At 43.0% G+C, this 24,139-nt stretch overlaps 1 protein-coding gene across 1 annotated transcript in view; it reads left to right on the forward strand.

Moving 5' to 3' along the window:
- Positions 1-1,195: 1,195 nt before the first annotated feature.
- The window catches only part of LOC105195166 (zeta-sarcoglycan), a 207,219-nt gene continuing 184,275 nt past the window's right edge, over positions 1,196-24,139 (forward strand). Inside the window, exons 1-2 of the mRNA XM_011160445.3 lie at positions 1,196-2,531; positions 4,974-5,156. Of these exons, the coding sequence (XP_011158747.1) occupies positions 4,980-5,156 (177 nt within the window). The 5' untranslated portion in view covers positions 1,196-2,531; positions 4,974-4,979. The remainder of the gene's footprint in view (positions 2,532-4,973; positions 5,157-24,139) is intronic.

Genomic DNA, 24,139 nt, shown 5'->3' on the forward strand with positions numbered 1-24,139 from the left:
ATGAGAAATATGCCTCGCCCGCGTGTGATTTGTTATAATCGTGAGACATGTAGATTGCGTCAGTGGGAGCACAACTTAGCATGGTCGCGCACGTATTTTATACTCGCAAGTACGCGCGTGATTCCGAGTCGCATTAAAATAACTATTAACTGGGTCGGAAATACATTGCTCGTCAGTTACGATTCGCGGAATTGTTTCGCGACGAGTCACGCGGCCGAGCTCACGTCAAACGTTTACATACCCTCCGTTTTTCTTACCGCAGGTCCACACCACAGATCTGGGTTAGCTTACCTTGAATTAGCATACTTCCGTGTCACTAGGCTGCAGGTTTTCCCATGAGATTAATATGAAAAAATAAATATTTTATAAATAGTAGACGTGAAAAATATAAAAGGTGTAAAATTATGTACACAGTATTATATTATTTACATTTCGTATTCCTCAGCTGCCTTTCACGGCGTTATTATGATGCGACGCATTATGTTTTTCATTCATGAAAAGTTTCTACGTAAAATGAGTAATGGATAAAATAAAGCGTGCTCTATTATGTCAAGATAATTGGTAAAGGTTGAAAGTGTCCAACAATTGAAGTTTGAGAGGACATAAGAAAACCTGGTCTCATTCTGCGATCGTTGTACCGTAAACGATTAATGATGAGAAACGAGAATCAACTTTCTAAAGGAGAATCGCTGCTCTTTTTGACCCAGGTTACCGACACGATATCGATCGTTCGCTGAACGGTAGAGAGGGACCAATTAAGGACACTATCCGTTTCCACAGCTGCGAGCTGAGATACTCCCGCGTTTACTTCATGAAATACTTCTTTAACTCCCGCACAAGCGCTGTGTCCCGGCGCCAAACACTTGTCGCTTCATGATTCAGGAGCGATCCGGAAGAAGGGAAAGAAGCATAGGAAGAGAAGAGGCGCAACGGTAGAAGGGGGGAGAAGGGGATAGAACGCCGACGACTAAAGGCGAAGAGGGAAAAGCGATAGTTGGCGGCGCGGAGAGAAACACGGGGGATGAAAGGACGAGCGAGGGAGCGAGAGAGGGAAAAAGCGAGTATCCCGAGGAGTGGAGCGAGCGAGACGGAGGGCGACGCGAACGCGGAGGGTGCGAGCCGGGATGAGGAGGGATGGAAGGCGTCGGTGCATGCGCAAGAATTTCACACGTGAGCCCGCGAATCCGCGAGAGAGGTTCGCCTCGAGCGCGAGACTTCCTGCCGCTTCAGTGTCGTGCGCGATTTCGTACGCGACGCTTGGCGAGGCGGCAACTGTGCCAGAGCACGACTCGCGCGCGCCACGCTCTCGCCGCTTCAGATCGGTGACAGGTCGCACGCGGCGTATATCGGCTACATTCGGCTTCACGCGAGATTCCGCCTGTGAGTCCTGGCCATGATCGAGCCTGGCGATCGGACTCGCGACAGGAAAGCGCGATACAACGACGATCGAACGGAAGACCGAATTACAAATCGGCCGCGAGAAGCAGCGAGACGATTGATCGTGGAAAACTCGACGCGCGATTGGCACGCGTAAATAGAAACACGTTGGAAACAGGTCGCACGCGTCGTCTGGTCTAGCCTCCCTCGATAATCGTTCGTACGGAATAATAACCGGACGGTCGCGTCAAAATGACGCGGGTGTAATAGAAACTGTTTGGCAACTGGGAGAGGATTAATCTTCGGGGCAGAATAAAGCCCGGGGTCCCACCGAGGTAGACAGGTGGCTTGTCAGTCATCCCGCCGCGAAATAGGAGCTCGTGCCGCGATAGAGCCACGCGATAGTAAATCACAAGGTGGCGGGATTTCGCGCGGCTGTCAGGCGGAAACGTCGTTCCATTCCGCTCCGCTCCGCTCCGACTGACAACACCCTCTTCAGCACGTCACGCGGCCGACAGGCGAGTTTTACGAAACGTATCGCGCCGAGACGACGACTTGGCGAGGATTCGCCGCTGCCGCTGCCGCCGCCGCCGCCGCCACTGCTGTCGTCATTATCTTTATCGTCGTCATTACCAGAAACCATCAGAGTCAACCACTCTGCTGACTAGTCCGATGCAATTCTCGATTGTCGTAAATAACGCCACGCATTTTGGCGAGTACCCGGCCGTGTGCGGTCCTCGGGTCGCGTGTACGTGTGTGCTGCTGCCACGGTGGAATCCCGCTCGTAATGACTCGTAATTGCGCGGAGGAGGAGCCGACGTCGTGCTGGAACGATTTAAGGGACACCTAGCAGCGCCACCCGCACCCTCCGTTTATAATGATTAGGTGCACGCGACTACGGGGATTACCTGGTTGAGGTGGAGGACCTCGAGGTGCTCCGAGACGCGAGGGTGGTCGGAGACGGAGAGGCTAACGTGAGGCTGAAATCTGAATACGAGGGTGGTGAGGTTGATCGCGACCCCGTCCCGGCGAGCTCGTCCCTGGTACCTCTCGACCAAACGATCCAACGGGCCGATCGTTAGCACGCTCGGACGTGAATCGTCGACGTTTTCACGGCGCGGCGTACTCGATCGTTGGAAAGATTCAATTGGAAGGTGAGGTCAATTTCACGATTATTATCTATTTTCGTCCTCTTTTTTTCTCTCCTACCCAATCGCGATTATCCTCCGCCTCTACTCCACTTTCTTTTTTTCCCTCCTGCGTGTCTATAGTTCGCGGCACCAAATCGATAAGATAATGGCGACACTAGGGTCAATATAACGTTGGAATGTATCTAAATACGGCGCCCTGACAAAACGCTCGTGTAATCATTTATTTATTAATTACTCAATCTTTAAATCTCGGAGACAAAATGAAAATTCATGAAAACTCACTGAAATAATTATGAACAAGTTTTATTTATCATCGAAAGAGGTCGAAATGTCAGATTTACTCTAATCTAATATCGTATTTCTCCTCTTTTATTTTGCTTTATGGTAAGAATATTTTTGCTGAAATATCTATAAATATTTTAAAATAATAATTTTTCACAAAATAACTACGAAAGACATTCAAGCGTGAGAGACAATGCTGTAAAAGATTTTAATAGTTTAGCAACCAGTTTGAGCGTCCTATACAACTGTTTCGAAGACTCAACAAAATTATTTTTTTTATCTATATTATTTAGCTAAATTTTTAGGTGCTTGAGCAAAACTGTTTTTTTTTCTGACGAACTCAAATTGTTACGTATAGAAAGGTGTGACGTTTATGTTTATTTACGAGAATGAAAGCACAACGGTCGCCCTTAAAAATTCAACTCGGTAGAATACTACTCTTGTTCGATCGCCGTTTGGTTCCCGCCATTCTTTCGTCTGTCCCGCGTGTTCGTGCGAGATGCGGTCGCGCATCATTCCTCTTAATGTTCGCCGACGATCCGTAAATCCCGCTGAAAAACGCGGCACTCTCGGTTCCCTCGCGTTTCTTCCTCGCTCCGGTACTCAGCGCGCTCCATCTCCCCATTCCTCCCGCGAGCTTTACCGACGTACGTGTGGCTCGCGCTCACCCTCTTTCATCCCGACGGTCTAACGAGCTCGATTACGCTCATCGGATTTCATTCGCGACGGCGGCGATGCTGTTGGATCGTCGTATTGCACGGTCGATCCCTCCTTGAGAATCGCAGCCACGTCGCGCAAGCGTGGCTAAAATAAGAGGGATAGTGGGAAAAAGAGAACGCCAGCGGTTTTCCGAGAGAGGATAATGAAATTTTTAAGAAACCAGCGGCTCGGCGGGAACGCTGCTGGAAAATGTTAACTCAGAACGTAGACTCACGTACGGTGAAATTAAGTAATGGGATGCAATTTTCACTCCCGCTCTTCGACATTCTTTTTATTCATTATTCTTTGTCGTTTATTTTAATCAGACGTAAGATAAACACGATTTCGCGCATTATTACGTGCGGGAGGTGATATTAAAGTCACGATGATATTAAAATCTAAGTCGTTGCCCGCTGTCAATGAATACCGAGGAGCGGCGTGGAAAAGCTTGGATTAATAAGAATCTCCTCCTCCGAGTACATTCGACACGAAAGCCACGTTTTCAGCGTCCTTCGCGACTGCATTCATCCTTCAGCTGACGGGCTTCATTACCCTCATTGAATTTCGCTGAAAGTCGCTATCTCGCGCGAGTAGTCGAAATCCACTTGGTGAAATAAAGAAAAAAAACCGTATTCTCCTTGTGCAAGCCGCAGTGCATTTTAATCAAAATCGCTGCACTCGGACAAATGAGTTTTGCGTCTTTTATCAAGTAAGCAGGGAACAGTGTCTTCTCAAAGAACGAGCGAGTTATCTGCGAGTCTCATATAAAAATACGTCATTTTTAGACTAGCTAACGTAAGCGTAAACGAATAAGTGTCGAATATTCTAGGGACGTAAAAAGAAATCTATATAAACATGGGTCCAGGAACGCTTACTCTCCGAGATAGGAAGGATTTTATTGTGCAACAACAGTGGAATATCTATATACGAAGCAATTTTTATGTCCAAATGTGTTAGAAGAAAATATAAAAACATCTCGTAAACTACTGATTTTTTTCCAGCTCTCTACTTTAGTACTTATGTATGCAGAATAACTAGATGAATTATGTATGTAAAAAAGTCATAATTCCATTTAACAAAATGAAACTTTTATATCACTTTGAAAAAATCTTTTTTTTTTTTGAAAATTAATTTTATCCTCCTTCAGATTGCACCATTTTTAAAACATTTTTCGTCAATTGTTTCGTTTTCAAGATATTTTAACTGCGTCACAATGAAATATCCTCCTACCTTAAAAACTAAGTATTTCTAGACCTACACATTGACATATGTACAAATGTTTAATATTTGGTCGATGAGAATACGTTGCTAAAATATTTGACATTTAATTATTTGTTTACAGAATTATTTCAAATATATTGTATTACCGGAAACAGAGTTACCGAAGCTATTACGAAGTTTACCTCGATTTCGACGAATCTCGCTTCGAGGCTCGACGACCCTTGTAATGCGTCTGGCTTTCAGGGCGTAATGGACACGTCACCAACGTTAAGCATCGGCGGTTCGAGGGCCAGGGCAGCCCTTTTGACCACCAGCGGCACCGGAACCGGCAGCTCCGACAGACGGGTCGTCTTTTTAGCAAGTCAACCCTCGGTCGGCAGCAGTCACGAGACCAAGACCTGGCCTCACCATTGGTCGCCGCACACGGTATGTAGTTCATCGGCAAAGGCTTACGGCATGGTCAAGTGACTTATCGACAAGAGTTTAAATTGGCGCCTAAATTCTGAAAGATTAAGTGAGGAATATGCGACCGTACTCTTGTTTACTCTTTGAAAAGTCCACTCCTGAATTATTTTTGGAAGTTAGCTGTTATCTCAGCACACACACATATTTTTTTTGTGTTGGGATGTATCTTTCATATGTATTTTCAACTATTTTTCGAAGCTACATTATTCAATATGTGTTTCGCATGTTGTTTACAGTAACATTATATCTTTCGTTTTATTTTTCATAAGTTAAACATTTCGATTTCCATGAAAATTGATTTAATTCGCCTACAAATGGAAGGATGCGTTTTTTAATCACGCGATTCAACTTTGTATCCTTCGATTGTGCCTCGATGTCGAGTCAATGACGCCAACGAGATTCGCCCCTCTTTTGGCATCGATATTTTCCGCGACTGGTTTCTGTTTGTCTCTTTTACGAGGTGCAACGAATAACAAGTAATGCGCTAATGAAGCAATCAGAGGACACGTGGAGATTTAATTATAGCGGAAGTTCACGTTGTGAGCTAGCCAGGACGAAATTACTTCGTCGTGAATAACGGGGAACCGATTCGCCATTCGCGCGTAGCACCGTTCGGACTTTTACGACACGCGGAATTATGCCGCGACGCGCGTTGGTCGATACGACGCAATCGAAATTAAAATGGCCTGGCCTATCGACGCCACGCACTGTGACCGACATAAGCTTCGCATCATGCTGACGCACGGAAATACCTCTACCGGCGCGACGGACATTCGCGCGGCGACAGGTGATGATTCTCGAAATAATTAATGCATGGAGATTGACGAACCCGCGAAATAAATAGTACGAAATCGAGCTGCCGATAATCAACCTGCTGTCCGGTCGAGTCGAAAGCCGACTCGAAATTAGCGAACCAATTAGGTAGAAGAGAAGAGAAGAGAAGAGCTTTCAACTGGCAGGAAAAGTACTTTTCTTCAAGTTTTCACTCCGAGCAATCAACTCGCAGATTCGTATCGTCGATTCATCGATTTTATTTGATTTCCATACAAATATTAATGCAAACTGCGAACGCGACTTGAGATCCGTTCGACATTAATTCCGTTGGCGTTGCAGGGTTATTGCAGAATTCTTGAAGAAAATAAAAATCATCTCGCGACTAACAGAGCCAGTATATCAACCTGTTCTACTCGATGTTTTTTTTTTTTGGGAGAGCAGACCTTTGACCGGAAAAGTATTACGGCGCCAACGGTGTCGAACGAACTGACCAGGCCGGTCGCGGGTCGGCGCGAAAATGAATCGTTCAAATTCGATTCCGATGCATTTAGCGCATTGACTGTTATCGCTCGTGTCGGCCTGACGACGATACGGGTTCGCTTTGGCATTGTGATTTTCCCTTTGGTGAGAGACACGCGACTGTTGCTTCTGTCCTTCCCTCTCCTCTCTCTCTCTCTCTCTCTCTCTCTTCGCGCGGGCGATGCATCGCGCGAAGCGGGCAATCCCTCGCACACTCGCAATTCTGAATTCCGCTCGTCACCCGCACGTATTCGACTGCGTGCGCGTGCAGGCGAGATCCATATATGCGGGATACATGGCGGATTGTATGGGCCGCAGGACGGAGGATAGCGGGAGAAGGTATTGGGCGCGGATGAACAGGGCCCCGGAGGGCGTCAGACGATATTTCGGAGGAGTTCGGTATAACGCAGATAGCACGGTTATTAATTTAACGGCGATGGATACAGGCTTGCGAGACTGCCATTCCGGCTCGACGCCGTACGTCAGTACGGCACATATACTACGCGAGTGCATATTGTACGTGCGCGTGACGATGCATATCGGGAAGGTCCGGTGAATATCATTGAGACGACTTTTGGATAATTCGCGGTGAATTTCTCTCTTTGGATACGCAATGTATTAACGTGGCGCGCGATACCTCGGCTGCCGTGAGACAGACAGGCGTGCTGAAAATTGCATTACGATTATCTTCGTAGCCGCTCGGCATTGAGGTTTAAATATTTCATGACGCGGCGCGGACGACTCGAAACGATTTTCGATACGGGAGCTCCGTTACGACACCGTGATTAATTACGAGACGCGAGCTGCTATTGGCTCCACGACTCCTGAACATTTCATATAGCCACTAGAGTGTAGACATATCTACCGGGTTTGGCCGATCACTCCCGTCATGCCTGGTGAGTCCAATCTTGGTTTTATTATCCGCTACGTTTCAGTTTCGCCGACGCTAATTAGCCAGCAGTAATTTGGATTTTCGCTATGAAACTCGATTCTGCGCGTTCTTTGTTCCTTGGTAATCCGAATAAAAATGAACGGTTGACCGATAAACTAAATAAAGATTCGCAAATACGAGAGACGCACGACAGTCTGACATACGACATGAAAGAACGAATGGAATCGCGGACACTTGAGAAACGCGGCTCGTCTGAATGTCCGCTCCGCAAGTATTAACGAAGGATAAAAGAGCCATGCGAAGCTCCGTCCGAGGTAAATGGCTCTTTGAGGACCGTCGCGAGCTCTCCGGAGAGGAGGAAAAGTTCCGCTGGACGAATCCCGAACGCACGCTACTCGGCAGCTCTAGATGACTATTTGATGTCCGCGGAAAATGCGAGGCGCCGCTGCGGCAAGAATCTCGTTACGCGCTTCACGATCTACGTCATCAGAGGTCAATCTTGACCGTGCGTGTAACTTTATGGAGTCCTTTCCCCTTTCTCCCGTTTTCCCGCAGTTTTAACCCCGGGACCGCAGACGGTTATAGGGCGCTGCGCCGGCGAGAACCCCCTGCTTAACTCCGGCGGGGGTTGAGGCATTTGCATAGTTATTCAGCCGCGCCGGATGAAAGTCGTTACGGGCCAGCCTTCGAGAATTTCACCGTCGAAATTATCGACCACCGGCGGCGATTGTGCCTTTCATTCGCGCCCTCGTGTTTCTGTCGCGACGTAAAACGCGAGTAAGTGGCCCAGGCCATAAATCGACGGCTGATTCTAACCCTTTCAAATCCGCCCGTGTCTGTATTTATTAAGAGAGAAAAAGCTCCGGGGCTTTCATTCGAATACTTTTCACACGACGAAGAAGATTTCATTTAAGTTTCAGGAGAATTTTTAGACTCGAATCCCACTTTCGAGATTCGTACTTCATTATGCACAGGGTGGAATGCAAGAATTCTTTAGTAACTATATATTTGCCCGAGTCAATTTGCTTTTCATGTTTTAAATTATGTTAAATTACGAATCGCTCTTCCATTAATAATATTCGGTTATCGAATAAACGTGGATTAACGCGGGAATGAATGGATTACTCGTTCGAATTCGATCAATAATTCAAGCCAGAGCGAATTAAGAAGCACCTCCGTTTCGCGTATTAAGTCGGGAAACGTAATGGGCCGCACGTTGTCGCGGCGCCGCCGGTTCTTCGCGGCGGTCGATAAATGGGCCAATCATACGTAATGGGGCTTAATTCGAGTGGTAATTCGGTAATTAGCGTCGAAATGTGCTCGGCGAAGAGCGCGGTACCTTTTCGCGCGCGATTGCGGGGGAGAGGACGTAATCGATATGGAGCGCTTCGACGGCGGCAATTGGGTATTATTTACCCCGTTACGCAAACACTTCCAAGGTAATCAAAGACAAATATTGTTTCCACCGCGGTTGGCACCGCGGTGAAGCGTATCACCAAGTGAGATACAAGCCTCCTTTGCTAATTGGTGGTTTAACCGGCTAATTGTGCGCGCAATTTATACCGGAGCTCCGCGTGCCGGAACTCGGCACTACACTTTGAGAGACGACACCTCTTGTTCGCTACTGGATTCGTCGCGTAATCTTCTTCGTCAGCTATCAAAAGCAGGCGAGGTAATTATAGAAATAATAGTGATAATAATGATGATGACAATTCTACTATAATACTATTCAAATATTATAAAGGCAGTTTCTCAATCCGAGAATGGTCATCTAGAGCTGCTTTTAACACTCCAGTATAGAAAAATAAAATTTACGTCACAGCAAATTTTTTTATTGATCCAACCAAAGTTCATATCTATTTTTCATTTAAAGATTCTGAGACCCAATTTATGCAATAGAAACGAATTTATGATTCAGATTTTCTCTAATAATCCATTTAATAATTAACGTAATTATTCTTTACGAATCTTAAAATGTACAATCCTAATAAAAGCCTGCAATATAATTTTTTTTTTCATCTTTAGAAGCACTGTTGTAACAATAAGCTGCTTAGTGTGCTTCTTGTATTTAATATATTTTTGGATTTTTTCAAAGAGAGAAAGAGAAAATAGTAATTAAATCTACAATATACATAATATTCTTAAATATTAAGAAATAAAACAATGCACGTTATACAATATATAGTTAATGAAACAAGGATTTTTGATGGTGGTATAAAAGTTACTATGGGTAATTTCTTACGTAAAAAAAATAAGATGACTCGGGTTAATAACTCTTTGTGATACATGTTAAAATTCCTAAATCTTCTAATATAACTTTTAAGTACATGCTTAAATATTTACGTTATAATACTACTGTTATAGAACCTGCATATCGCAATAAGCGATCCCTCGATCTCTCGCCCATAATCCAGAGAATTAGTCTCGCGTTATGACGGCGCTATTAGATCGACCGTTAAGCACCGTTCAACGACGTACTAACGTAGTTTCTCACGTTCTACACAGATTTACGCCCATCACATCACGCGGAACCCGCGTCCCGACTTAAAGGAAGAATTGATAACAGTACGCGTTTCCGTCGGCGCAGCGCGTTCTCATCGATCTAGCCCAATCTCGACATCTCATTTAATTTCCCTACCGATCGAAAATAATTTCCTCCCGTTTTTTCCGTTCTAACTTTTTCTCGCTTTCCTCTCCCCCTGTGTCTGCGGGAGAAAAGATTGGCCACGGGCGGCCAAAGATTGGATACATCTTTTTTTTATCACGAGCCATCCACGAGACGCGCCGATGAAAGTTCGAACAAAAATTTCGCGGTTTCCGGCCTCGGCTCGAAGTTTGCCACCGCCGATTTTCCTGCCGCCGTAAATCAGCATCGCTCGATGACATTTTACTGTGCGTGTTTTCTCCACTTCTCTCTCTCTCTCTCTCTCTCTCTCTCTCTCTTTGGCCGTCTCTCGGTGCCGCTGGGATCGTCCTCGTATTCGCGAATATTTTTTCCACCCTTACCGTTCCGCCGTGTTCATCTCTCATATCGGCCTGGCTTCGCTTTCTCTCTTTTCCTCTTTCGTCCACAGACCGGAGACTTTTTCTCAAACTCCCCTTCGATGCCATTCCTCCTATATTCAGTCACGTCCATTCGTATTCCCGTGGCCTGCTATATCATGGCGTATCAACTGTTTTGTCAGTTTTTGGTACGAGCGCCGGATGAATGGGACTTCTTCTTGGTGCTTCTTCTTCTACTTTGTGTGCCCGCGCCGTTGAAATTATCGGTTCGACCCTCGCGGTCTCGTCGAAGTGTATAGCACCAGTCCCGATAGGAGGATATAAGAATAATAACGCGGCTGCTTTCGTCGTGCTCTATTTTGAAATTCGCAAAATTGACGTTTATTTTATCGCTTTTTTCCTCTTCTTGAGTCCCCTTTAAGTATCCTCCAATATCTCGGTATCTCAATCGATTAAAAAAAATTTCGTTGATCGTTTATCATTTTACGAATCTTTGGTTCAACCTAACAAGTAGAGAAAGGAAATCACACGCAGTTGTGATAATAATTGCTAATCGAAATTAGCCAAAAAATTAATAGGAAAAAAATTAAATTGTTCCCTAAAAACGACGCCTAGCTAATGATTTCTGATACCTTTGTGGGATATCGTAGATCCTTAGGTACTTCCCCGTCGTTTGACTGCCTGTCTCGGCGCGAGCGCCGAATGCGCCTCTCAGCCATCGACTGTAGACAATGTTAAGGCGACCGGTGCCGTGGAAGTCTCGCGATCACGGAGGGCGTTGATGTATGGACGGCTATTTATTCGACTGCCGGCACGAACGAAATACCTTCCTGTCCTCCGTACAACGTCGCCTAAGTGGCGGGAGTGTACGAAGTTCGAGGCTGACGAGGAGACCGCGGGACAAGGGCGCTGAATTAGTGCCACTCGGCCGAGAGATTGATGATTGCTAGGTCGAGTCTGGTCTACGGGCCGCGAATGAAATCCGGCATTCTGCGGCGACCGAATGTCGCGCGGATTGTCGAGGCTTTCAGAACAGATCGTTCGCGGCTATTCGATCCGTGGCCTCACGTTGAGATACGTTTTTCTTTTGTTTTCTAAATTAGCAATGAACCAAGAAACCGTGCAACAAAATTATGATAATGACAATTCGTTATTTCTACGTTAATAAATATAAAGGAAAATCGTGAAGAAAAACTTTAGTCCGTTTCTTAAAATTTTATCTAATATTACCGTAGAGTTCTCAATTCTCGTCCGAACGTACGGAGCTCAAGATTCGCTCAAAATATTTCCGACACGCCCTTGGGATTTTCCGCATCTCTAGCGGAGTCGTCGCGCGTTTTCCAAATTCATGACGAGGAAGTCCGTGGAAACCTATTTTCGAAGTTCGAAGTCGTTCAAGGGATTCCCACAGATTATTTACGGAATAATTCGGAATACTCCGTTGGAGATGGAATATAATTGAACACGCTAAGCGCCACTTTTTGAGTAAAGAGATTTCGAAGAATCCTTTTGCTTAAACTTAAAGTCCGCGCGTCTCCTCGGGGTTTTACATGCTAATTCTGGCTCGAGCAGCGCCGAGAACGATATAATGTACTTCGATACAGAATTAATTCGGAATAGTAGCTTCGAAATGGTGGCTTTTGCTTCGCGAAATTCGTTGCTCGACTCGACGCCGACAAAAGCGACATTTCCTATCTCGCGCGCGTTCAGGCGCGACAGGTGGAGCGGTTGAGACGAGAGAGGGGCACATTTCATTTACGTATTTATAAGAACGAGACACGCGTGTCGCTTCGTCTCGCCACCATTCTCGAGGATGGGCTTCCTCCACGGTACAGTCGCGACCTGCCGCCGCGCCGGAGCCCGGTATACTTAAGGAAGAACTCTTGAAATGGAATTCTTCGGCAGCTGAGAATACACGGAACCGATGCTCGGACGGCAAGGATCTCTTGCCGCCGCTAGAACGGCTTGGCTTTGACCCTCGCAATGCTCCCGTCTCCATGTTATCGTCCCCTTTACCCCGAAGCAAATTGAAAATGGGAATTGGTCCTTTGAAGTTCGCGCAACGACCCGTCCATAATCTCCTTAATAACCTTCTCTATCTTTCTGTTTCTCTCGCTCTCTCTCTCTCTCTCTTTTTCTCTCGCTTTCGCGTTTTCGAGCGCTTCCCGTTCTTCCTTCCGCACCCTCTCACGTTCAGATTGCCTCCGTAAGCTTTCTTATACGCAAGAAGGATGTGAGCGCTGTCCTTACATATTTGCTTTAGTCGACGCGTTAATCCGTTTTATAATTCTGCTCATAATAGTAATATACATACACTTCACTTAATCCTTTTATGCACGCGGGAAATCTCCCAGAAAATATCGTGCTGTTTACTAATCAGTGGAAACTACTATATGGTAGCTGCGCCTCTCTCTCGAAAACAATTGCACTCGATACGAAACGTCTCAATAATTCAATCTTAAATCTAATTTTAGTTCAGATGCGCGACATCTGCGTTCGCGTCGCATTCGTTGCGCCGCGCCGTGAGAAATGTTGAATTATTATTAAAGTAATATCAGTAACGCGCTCTCCGTTTTCCCGCGTCTTCATCACGAAGATTCTGAGATGCCGGAGTCAAGCGGAATGCCGGAACGTGTCTCCGCGAAAAATAAGAGAGGGAGTGGAATCCTGAATTATATCTATACAGCCTCCGGGGATACAACCATAATAGAAAGCATGTCACTGTGCGTCATGCAGATGTGATGAATCTTGTGATTTAACGTTGCGCACTTTCTCATTGGCGTGCAATTCCGAGAAAGGAACGAGAAATAACGTACATGTATATATAAAATAATAAACGAGAGAATGTAACATAAGTTAACATGCAATTCTAGCCACTAGAGATGTGCGAATCGAGGAATTTTTGTCGTCGAATCCGAAACGAACCGAATCAATAAAATTTTACCCGAATCGAATCGTTGAAATATTAAACTTACTTGTCGTCATCATTATGTTATTAAATTAAATTTTAATATATAAAAAATAAAAAAAGTTTCTATATAAGAAAAGTAATATTGATTATATAAAATTACATTTAAAAAATGTGATTTTATAAAATCAATATGTAAATTTTTGAACCTCTTAAATTTGAATTATTTAATATTATTCAAATTCGAGTCGAATCGAATTCTATCTCTACTGGTCGCTGTAGACCAAATAAAATAATATTTAAAACCATTTTTTGACCACGCTTCTCAGCTGCTTCTAAATATATTTTTGAGGGAAGAGAGAAGTGTTGTAAATATTTCCGGATAAAATATACACATGCAGCCGTGGTCCTTCATAAGAGATTTACTCCGATTCGCAATTTGCCACTAGCGCGAATAAGTAATAAACGACGATGCGCAGTTCTCACGCTCGTCGGATGACGTCGCTCGGGGACTTAACGTGCGACAAACGCTTAAAACGTGATTTATTAATGGTCGTAACACGCGTACCGGCCGGAAGCTAGTTACACCTTTGTGCGCGTACGTGCACCTGGTATACACAGGAAAAAAGATATTTTTTTTTAACGAGCCCCGACGTTTTCCTTTTACTGCTCAACGAACGACGCAGCGGGCTATGGAGGAAAGTTAAAAGCAGCCCTGCTTAACTCGTACGATCCTCCTGAAACGAATATCCATCAACAGACGCAGTGATGTAAAATTCTAAAGAAAATATATATTAACCCTTAAGATACTGTGCGAGTAAAAAAAAAAGGGTATCTTCTTCGATACGATCATGGATAACCCGTTTCCAACCAACTTTTTCATACATTTAAAGTGTTTCAAAAAATCTCAAAAAATTCAGTAACGTATCTTCAATATTTTAGAATAAATGTCTGTTCGTTTTGGAAAAAAAAATGAAATGTGATATAATTTAATTACCTTTGAAACTTTGAGAACCTCTCATGGATAGAAATCAGTCGGATACATGTTATCCATGATTGCAGCTTAAGGATTAATTCTCTCACAGAGTCTAATTTATTATAGAACACTGATATACATCTTCAACAATAAGTATGAACGTCACGCGAATAACGCAATAAATATTTTCAAACAATGAGAATTCTGAAAAAAAAAGTCTGAAAAGAAGCTATTAACAGAACTTTTAGCAAAATCGCATTGACGCATCAAATCTTTCGATAAAATGTTTTAAATACATTAAAACGTTCAAGATTCTCTATTCAAAGTAAATCGTCTACTGTTAGAATCTTCTGAAGATCTCGAGTCGAGTTAATTTCTCGACGCGGCGCGGCGCGGCGCATCGTTTGATCTCGATAGTTTCTCGCGCCGTTTCTCGATCGCGATGCCCATCGCCCATCGCCCATCGCCGGGCCGCAACGGAGAAATATCCTAGCCCGACAGGATCCCGTCTCATTTCTCAGCCGAGAACACGCAACCCGTCTTGGCTATCCTTCTTTCCGTCTCTATCGCGGAAATCTCTTCGACGTGGGCGTACGCGCGCGCGTACACCACTCTGCAGCCTCGAAGTAGCGACAATAATAAAGTATCCGGATAGCCGGCGTAGAGCCAGGCCTGGAAAATAGGCATCGTAAACTGAATTCATCGCTCGCTCGCTCGCTCGCTCGCTCACCCACCGGCCCCGCTCTTGTTACCGTATCGCCGTATTACGACCGGTCTCACCCCCCCGACCGGGGCGAATGCACGTACAGGAGTATACACGCGAGCAAACGGACACGCGGACACAAAGTGCTTCTTCCGTTCTGACGCCTTTTGCTCGCTAAAACTTGCGGCATGTGCAAAGCGCCAGAGGCAATCGCAGGTTAAGCCGCCACGCAGAAAATTTTACAGCCCCGCTGCAATTGGAAAAGATTATACGTGATTGATGAGAATTTTTATTGATGTTGCAACGTGGTTTCAACCTCCTCTGAAACGTATCGCGTTCAAATAGAATATCGTTGATTGAAACTATAGACAAATGGTGTAAATCAATACGAGGTGAATAATTAACGTAAATTGACTACGATTTCGCTACTAGTGTATTTTGCAGTTTTGTTTCAATCATCGCGATAAAATGACATTTGCATTTTCGGCATCGACGTATGCCGTCTGCTATTTTTTTCAATATCGCCGTAACATTAATCGCCGCTATATAAACACGCGCAATGTTTTTCTATAGCTTCTCACGAATAAAAAAAAAATGAAGAAATAATAACACCGCCAAACATGGTGCAGAAATAGTACTATTGTTTCATCAATCCTACTATTCTAAATATTTTTATACATATTCTTTAGTATGTAGTGTAATCTTTAACATGTAACCGCCAATAAGGCACAAATATGATGTAGCATCTGTAAATTATCATATAAATAAGTATTAATTTATTATATTATTTAAATAAATATTTTAATAATTTAATTATTAATAATAAATTACAAATTTTTTCATTATTTTGTTATAGAATTTAACTACTCAATTTGTTCTACCCTTTTTTTTTTTTTTTTTTTAATTAAAACACAAGAAATCATACGAAAGAGCTTCATATTTTTGTACCAATTAATTCTATTTTTTTTTACTGAAAACACGCAGGGCTTCTATTGATTAGCTTTATATAAAATTCTGTTACACTATAACATTTGAAATATTTGACGCAGAAAATATTTAAATTTAATACACAGAGAGAACTATGTTATTATTAAAAATTAACGGGAAGCGGAGTGAGCGATTTGACTAATGATGTGATTAATTGTTTGTACGATAAACTATCGTACAATTGGTAATCACTGAAATTGTGCAACTATTTTGAGTTTGCTATTTAATCAGCCATTGTATCGATTAAGAGTCCTATAATTAATTATATCGTTATTAGCGTTTCATGATTAACATTCTTATTATTGGTATATTATTTGTATATATGTTCGAACAACCTGTATTCATAAGCTCTAATTTTCGATTACCTACCTCTCTTGATTGAGAAACGAACATTGTGCGGAATGTTTCGGTTAGATCAAAGCATGGACTGTTTTTGGAACAACAGCCATCACCAACGACGGACGCATCGGCATCAGGTGCGAGGTGCGAAAGAGAGATTAAGAGAGACAGGACACGTCGTGCCGAGCCATTTCGTGGTTGGATAGACGAGCGAATCGTTAATTCCATTTACCGCACGCCGCAGATTCGGTTAACGTCGAGCTTGACGATCAAAATGATCGTCGACCCTCTTGACCGAGTAAACGCGTTGAATCGGCGTCGAATCGCTGCTTCCGCTTTTCATCTCCTTTCTATTAGCTCTTTGCGTACATCTCTTTCCCAGAAATATTCTTTTTCCATTATCAAAAGACGCCAACAGACGAGTAAATCGTAAATAATATAATGATATAAATAAATGCAATAATATTAATATTTTTTAATTTTATTTTGCATATTTTGGAACAAATCATTTCAAAGTTTTTTAAATGGAAAAAATGTGTACGCCACATTTAAAAGCATACATTACTATATATAAATAAAAAATTAACTACTCAAAATATGATCTATAATAAAACCAATTAACCAAGTAGTATTGAGACGAATTTAAACCATGAAAAATAACATTTTAATTGACAGAGTTTCTTTATTTTTCTAAATTATTTGTTTTATTAGTGTGATTATATTTCACGCAAATTCCAAGTTGTGTAAAATTAAAATTAAATATGAAAGCTTGGCGTGTCTGGGCATTTTAATATACATTTCTAAAAACACATTTATTTGTTATACTTTAATATTAATTCTCAATCTTTGATTTTATATATTACCTGCAAGAATATCAATAATTTTTCTTAATAGAAATATGTATAAGTTTCATAATATTTGAATATATTCATAAATTATGATGTTATTACCGCATTAATAAAAGAAATTAATATTTCTCTCTTATCAATTTATAGCAAATAATATATACAATAATCTTTTTACTTGATTAAATACGATATGGCCGATCGCAAAATACAAACTCGCGTAATTATACCTGCTCGAATTGAATTTAACAAATGAGCTCAACAGCTCGCCGCGATCGCTCGTCAACGTGCACGCGATCTCTTTCCGCATCAACTGCATCCCTCTGTTAACTGGTCTGTTTGCCGACACATTTATTTTTCTCCTTACACGCTCTCGCGAAACGCGACGCTTTCGGCAGGAATTACTATCGTACCGTCGCTGTTTGCAACGGAAAATATATCGCATCACTGTCGGACAAATATTTGTTTTAGTACGGCGGCGCGGGGCGCGCGTTCTCAGTTCCCTTCGCGCGCGGCTGCAGGTGGTCGATACGATGGTCGACGGAAACTGCGATCGGGAAACTCTCTGTGTACGTGTAACTGGGACTCAGAAATCATCCTGACACCCCACTGTTCTTGCTCGTGGCACAGTCAAGATTCTGTTCATAATATCCGCGATCAATCGTGGAAGATAAAGAGGGTAACAAAATTTCATCGATACTTTCATATTTCGCGGAAATTCTTTTTTCATTATATTGTATAAATTATTGTATATTGAGTAATTGAACGTATTGAGTAATACGGTTCATTTTTATTAATTCTAAATTGCAATGATTTTTTAATATAATTATTACGCTTAATATTTCTTACTTAATATTACTTTAGGCAAAACAAAATATGACATATAAAGCGTTTTGCGCGTTGTAAGCTCCATAATTACGGCAAATCAGTTTGCGTGAAATATTCATTCGAAAACCTATCTCTATTTCCGCTAATGCGACGAGGTCCTTGTACTTGACCTCGGAACAAAACTCATTAATTTTTTATGCGCCTCGGCGACGGCCACGCTACCAAATCCTTTTCAAATACCGTAAATCGAGGCGATTAAAGATTCATATGGTAGTGTTTGACATGAAAATTAACGAACGATGAGCCTCTCAATCTATAGACACGCCACGTTTGGAAACAGAAATGATATGTTAATAAGATTATAAATTATAACATCGCATTTAGAAAATCCCACGATAGTCTCTATATCTTTTTATACACTTTAATAAAAGATAGCAATAAAGAATTTATTGCAATGATAAATTTGATACGGGGTCATCATTTATTCAAATTGCATTAAATATGTCAAATGCTGCTATAAAATATTCACCATGCAATATTCCACGATCGAAACAATAGATACGAATGCTTCTGTTCTTTCTCTTTCTTTCTCAATTTCGAGCGTTTTCTCGTCACAGCGAAACCTTCGCAAGTTATTTCTAGAGAGTTCAATTCGCAGCATTGCCGCTTTGGTCATCTTCAGCGTCGTGTTTTAACCGATATCCGCGGGGATAATCCCGACAGCGGGGTGTACACGCGATGTTTCGGGATGTGGAGGCGGCTCCCGCGGAAGATGCGCTCGCGCCGCGCCGCAGAGGAAATATTACGTACGCTCTCGTGACGGTAAACCTCGAGACGACCGGGTTTCTGAAATCGGTTCGATTCCCGTTCCGCTCGGCTCGCGTTTCCAATTTTCCCTCGACCCGCTTTCCCGCCTTGCTCACCGCGTTTGCCGCCTCGCCTTCGTCGGGCAAGCGAAACTTCATTCGGCCGGTGGTTGCAATTCTGCAGCGCGGATCCGGCAAACAGGAATACGGCTGTTCGATCCGCGCCCGCGATGAGGAAAGAAGAGGAGAGAATCAGAGAGAGAGAGAGAGAGAGAGACGGAGAAACACACAGCGTGAGACTCATGAGGAAAGGCGGGCGCGAGGAGGCTGCAGCAAGTAGTTAAGTACGAGCGAAGGGTAGTCAGGTTTAAGCACCACCTGTGCTTGTCAATTAAGTTTACGCGTCTCTCGTTCTAACAGTGTGCAGGCTGCCACTTCGCCTCCCCCATCACTGTTAGTTATTCTCGCACCGACTCTCGCCCCTTCCTTCTATCGAACAACTATACCGTCTCCTTCCCCTGCAGTGACGTTCGTTTCGTTTCCTTTCGTTCTTCTCGCAGCCTCCCTCGCGGCCGAACTATCCTCCCCTTCGGTATCTATGAGTGTCGTCCTCTCCTCCTACGTTCCACGTTTCCTCATTGCACCCTCCGCGTTCACGCTAGCAATCGCGAGGCGTTATACAACTCCCATTATAAATTACCGACCATAAACGTAAAAATGTTTGCATCCGTGCCGTCGGCGCCGCGACGCGCCGGGGTTACCGGCTAAATTGGCCGCGTATTCCGACCCGACGCATTCCTTATATACGCGCCCGTAGGAATACATTTCCGCGGCTTTTACACACGCGTGCGTAATGAATGCGACGTAAATGGGAAGACGTAATAACGCGGGCCGCTTGCCGAGATTAGCGCGACGGGAATAATTCTTATCTTAATGGACGCGCAAACGCGTTGTGCCGAAACGGTGCTTTCAGGGGAGCGGTGCTATTCGCAGGAATTGTTTTCCTTTCGTATTCATTTTTCTTTCTCCTTCTCTTTTTTTTTCTCTGAAAAGAGGCGTCTAACTGGATTGAAAATCTCGATAACGTCGTCAGATTATATCAACGTTTTGCAACACGTGTTTTCTCGAGAAGCGTGATAAAAATGTGTAATACAACTCACGCTCAAACTTGAGGATACATTTCTCGCGTCGCCGAGGGACGTTCCATTTTTATTCTTCGACGTAGATTGAAACGTTCCGGCGTGAAGGTTTCGAGCGTGGGATACGAGAGTTATCGGAAAGGCTGATTTCTACGCCGCGCACGACCGTAGGTGAGTTCCTCCTCGCGCGCCTCGTCTTTTTTGGCACGACTCGGCGTGCGACTGTAAAACGCGCTATTTCGCCCGCGCCACGCCGCCAAATCGCGAAATACGAAATCTTTTACGATGTCAGGAATCTTACACACACCGCGGCCGTAGAATTGCACGCGCGCATGCACGCGCGTAACTCGTCGTCCTCTCTCCGTCCGTCGTCGCGTGCGCCATGTGCTCGCATAAAATGTACGCGAGATGCCGACGGACGGATGCTGCGCGCCTTCGGAAACGAATTTTTATCGTCCTCAAGAGCGTACATGAACGACGCGCAAATTAAATTGCTCGACGCGACGCATCCTCTGTTTCAAAATTGCGAGCCAAGCGAGCATCCTGTGTCGTCGCGGGCGCAGCGAATAAATGTGAGAAATCAATTTGTCGTCGTCACCCGCGCACGCAAAGCGGAAATTGAAAAACGAAATTAGGTCCTTAATATCTTAATTTCTCCCTCGGAACTTCGATAGCTGGCAGTAACTTGTGTGTGTACAACAAAATTTACATCGTTAAAGTTTTATTTCTGCCTTAATGTCTCTGATAAAAAATAGAGCAAAATTGCTGAACGTGTACCACTTGAGCTATTTTTTTTATTATATTTCCCATTTAGTACGCAAATGGACGTTGGAATTGCAGCTTGAAGGTACCTATTATTTACTTTAACGTTTAATCTTCCTTTCTAAAAATATACAAATACAAAAACTCTGGTATAAAATTGCACGATTACAATATCGGTTAAATAAATTCAATCAGATCAAAAATTAACATTGGTAATTTGATTTTTTTAAGTTGTCAGCAAAATAAATATGAAATCTGTTGAGTTTTAATCTATATTACTCATTTTTTTATTTACTTCACATTTTTGTCGCCAAATGTTGTTTATATTCACGAAAAATATAAAATATAAACGTGGTACAATTTAAACGACCAGTAGGGATTCAACTCCCGCTCTCCTCTGTACAAAAAATTAACGTCATTAAAGTTTTATTCCCAATGTGTTAATGTTTCCAGTAAAAGTACTTGTTAATCCGTCAGTCGTTTCTCATAAATAACAATAAGAGAAGCAGTGAAAGAAAACAGGAGAGTAGGCGGGAATTAATGAAGAATAATAATACGGCACTTACGTATAATTGCGGTCGTATTACATCTGAAAGAAATTTCTTTTAGAAACTTCTCAGAAATTTCTCTTTTAATCTATCATTCGGTAGTGCGTCCTTTCTTGCGATATATCGTCGGCATTTCCTCCTTAACCCCCCTTAATCCCGAGATCGGGATCACGAGGACGCGATTCTGCGTTTCTCCAAAGGATTCATTGTCGGGGCGCATTTTCGAAGATCGGGAGAATATATCGTCGCCTTTGTAAAGCCACTCGCGCTGTGACGTGATGCGCATTGTGCGTGCGGCAATAATGCATGGTCGGCGATGCAATGGCGAATTCGGAAGGACGCCGCGCGTCAAATCGGAGCTCCCTCGGTTCGGCCGCCATCCGAATAGTAGTCGCGTGCGGTCCGTCTGGAATATCCGGAAAAATGCACTCACAGATATTACGCCGACACGGAAGCACATCGCTTCGGCCCGAAACCCGTCTCCCGGCTGAGTGCACCGAATTGTTATTGCCGGACAATCGATTTCTGATTTCGCCGCAGCCCAGCCGCCGAAAGTCTCGGAGTTTGCCGACTCTTCTTCCCTCGTCCTCCCTCCTCCCACCACGCCCCCGTCCTTTCCGTCCCGGCAGCCTTTATGCTCCTTGTTAATTTCACGTCGATATTGCGCCCCTTTATTCCGGCAATTTTGTCCGCGTTCGATCGTCGGGGTTATCGATAAAACGAGCAAATCCGCGGCTCACGCTTCGAATAAAATTGATTCGCCGTCATGTTTTCGCCGGTCCGGTTGTGTTCGTGAATAATGCGCAACAATTTTCGCTCGCTCGTCGTTGAAAACGGGTGGACAGATGAGAATCCGCTTAAAATCTAATTCGATAAGAAATACAGATTCGACAGAGGAAGAGTCGCGTATACCGCTCTAATATAGTATACTCGTAATACTTAAATGGCCGCTGCGATAGCTTTGACTTGGAAAACTTGCGAAGTGATTAATAGATTGTGCTCATTGGCGCAGGTAGTTTTCGCACTTTATGAAGTACAAATTGGAGCTACTGACATCGAGATGGCCGGTTCGAGAATAATTAAGCGGAAATAATTAATGAATTAATTAACCGTGCATTAGCGTCTCTAATTACATCCATCATTCATCGTTCTTATTTTGTCACGCTAGAATTCTCTTCTTTAGGCACAATATTAACGGCTTTTGGAAACAATCTCTGGCTTTAAAGACGAGGAATAACATTCGCCATACACGCGAAAAGATTAACGTAAATGTGCGAAAAAAAACGAGATAAAAATTGAAAATATTCCAACGATCTATCATGTTTATCGAAAATATTAAAACTTTTTGGTCAATTTATTGTTTATTAATAGCCATAAATTTTCCGACGAATACACATGCGTACATAGCAATTTATTGTATAGCACACTTCGCAGCGTAACTCGTGAAAGAGTGGTAACATAAAGCTGCGTTCACATAATTATGCGCGATACAGTTTATTGCGTTATTACACGCGCTAGAGTATAGTTATTACATATTTCTGAATCGGAAATAACACTGTGCGCTCCGCCGCGCCGTGCAGCGCATAAACGATCGCGTGCCTGCGAAACATTTTCGCCAACAAATTACTTCATGTTTACTGCATTCCATCCGCGATATAGAGAAGGAGGTAAATAAATTGATCACTTATTTGCCGGTGGTGCTCTAGCACAATATAAGTGATGTTAAACACAGTATCGTATTACTCGCTCCCGCGCGGCGTGATGCATTGAGAGAGTTGTAAGCCGTTTATCTCCAAAAGCGAGGTAAGAGAATAAAATGGAAATACTCCGTGCCGAAAGAACCGAAGACAAAGTGGCGGAGGGCGAAATGTTGGACTAGGCAATTTCATGAACGCTCCGCTGTTGATCAAACTATCCACCGTGCGATCGCGTTGATATTAAACGCATTTCGTATTAGCTTTTTAATGATAACACATAATATTGAAGGAATGGGGAGCCTTTGACGTTTCCTTAATTGTAAGAAACAAATTGTAATCAAATAGTTAGTTTTATCTTCTATTGTTAGAATATTTATTTTTTATATCGCTCATTTACAACAACAACGGCACAATTCGAAACAGGAAGTTTTCCAATTTCAATGTTTTAAGTAATTAAAATATTGTAGTATTATTTTTGAATGCAATTTTGGTATAACGATTTGGTTTACTGATTGCAGAGGAATAAAAGTATCCTCAGCTTTTTATTTAATTCTCATCAGAGTATTGAATTCTCATCAGAGTTCTCTTTTTTTTTACAAACAATTAAAAAATGACGTTTTTTTTAGTTATGTCATTGTTGTAACAAATGAGCGATGTTTTCACAATTTTCTCGATAACATTATAAATTTTAGAAACAAGCAATACGCCAAAGCTATAACGCTAGAATATTATTTAATAAATACATAATGAATTACAGATAAATTTGTATTACATTATTTTTGCCAGGCTTTTTAATGCTAGGATTAATAAAATGCTGTAATAAGGTTCGAGAATAAAATTTGAATATGTTAAGCTGATAGCAGTTAGCGACTGCGTTTGCGTCTCTTTAACTTATTCCATAAACTATTAATGACGACACCGTCGCCGTTGTTTGCGCACGGACTGGTTTGTTTGTTAAACCCTGAGCTTCGTAACGAGCGAACGTCAAAATCGTGGTCTCCTTTTGAAAAAAGCGGACCGACAAATGCCCGCAAACACGAAACCGTCGCATTTGCATTGGATCTCGCGCGATTATAAACGGATTTAATAATCCTCAGGTTAGCAAATGTGCTAAATAAAAGAACTGTGTGTATATATATATATCACAAACCAACGAAAAATACTGACTTCTTCGTACTGTGTGATTTAATTGATTTTCTTTATTTACAACGCTTTTTC

The sequence above is a fragment of the Solenopsis invicta genome, chromosome 5 (genome assembly GCF_016802725.1).
Source record: "Solenopsis invicta isolate M01_SB chromosome 5, UNIL_Sinv_3.0, whole genome shotgun sequence".
Taxonomy (NCBI): Eukaryota; Metazoa; Arthropoda; class Insecta; order Hymenoptera; family Formicidae; genus Solenopsis; species Solenopsis invicta.